Consider the following 1,146-nt stretch of genomic DNA (forward strand, 5'->3'; position numbering starts at 1 on the left):
CAGCAGGCAGTGGCGACAGGCAGCCAGGGCAGCACGAGACAGGCATAGGCGCAGCAGGCAGGGTGCCGGCGGCAGGCAGCGGGCCGCGGCAGGCAGAGGCGGCGGCCGGCGGCGGGCACCCACCCACAGCCGCGCTGGGGCTGGGCAAGCCGTCCATGCTGGTCCGCTTGTCCTTGGACAGCTTGTGCCGCCTGGGCGAGCAGGCGGCGCACGGCGTGGCTTGTCAGTGCGGCCTATAGGGTTGGAGGCACGAGGCGCCGACGGGAGCAGGCGGGGGGCGCCACCGCCAGGGGCGGCGTTGCCTGCCCAGTGCCGCGGTGCTGAGGAAACACTAACCAGAACTCCCACATCGCGTCAAACGGCGCTTCCGACGATTCCCTCGCGGTGGAGGGTGCAGGGTTGGAGTTGCGGCTGCAGGCTTCTCCGCCACACTGTCAGCCAATCTTCAATCGAACAACGCGATCGAGGGCTGCGCGATCAAGGGCCGCCAGGCGCCGTGCCCATTCCTGGCGGCGGCGCTGCGCTGCGATGCGCATCCCGCCTGGCCGCCAGGGCCCCACTTTGGGGTTGCAGAGAGCACTGCGCACCCTGAGCAGCATCTATGGACTCAAATACGTTACAGGGCGCGCCGCCACCAATGAGCAGCAGGCAGCAGCCACCGCGCAGGCGGAGCAGGAGCATTCCCATGCCTCCTCTGCCCCGCTCCGCCCCGCCCCGCCCCGCCAGCGGTGCCCCCTCCTGCCGCCGCCGCCTACATCGTCCTGTCGGCGCCCACGTTGAGCACGCGGCGCACCTCGTGCGGCCGCAGCTCCACAAACTGGCCAAAGGCGAGGTCTCGGGGCATGCGGTAGCCGCCGATGCGCACCCGCCGCAACGTCCTCACCTCCAGCCCGGCATGCTCCACCAGGTTGCGCACCTGGGGGCGGGGTGGGGTGGGGGTGAGGACGTTGCGGCGGGTGCGCATCGGCGGCTACCGCATGCCCCGAGACCTCGCCTTTGGCCAGTTTGTGGAGCTGCGGCCGCACGAGGTGCGCCGCGTGCTCAACGTGGGCGCCGACAGGACGATGTAGGCGGCGGCGGCAGGAGGGGGCACCGCTGGCGGGGCGGGGCGGGGCGGAGCGGGGCAGAGGAGGCATGGGAATGCTC

The 1,146-nt window shown here is 71.8% G+C and overlaps 1 protein-coding gene across 1 annotated transcript; it reads right to left on the minus strand.

The window, feature by feature from the left end:
• Window positions 1–751: 751 nt before the first annotated feature.
• Window positions 752–964, minus strand: CHLNCDRAFT_23425 (hypothetical protein; the record flags this gene model as incomplete). The annotated part of the gene is made up of 1 exon (XM_005847360.1): window positions 752–964. The coding sequence occupies one exon, from the start codon at window positions 962–964 to the stop codon at window positions 752–754; it is 213 nt and encodes a 70-aa protein (XP_005847422.1).
• Window positions 965–1,146: the final 182 nt, after the last annotated feature.

The sequence above is a fragment of the Chlorella variabilis genome (assembly GCF_000147415.1).
Source record: "Chlorella variabilis unplaced genomic scaffold CHLNCscaffold_11, whole genome shotgun sequence".
Lineage (NCBI taxonomy): Eukaryota > Viridiplantae > Chlorophyta > Trebouxiophyceae > Chlorellales > Chlorellaceae > Chlorella > Chlorella variabilis.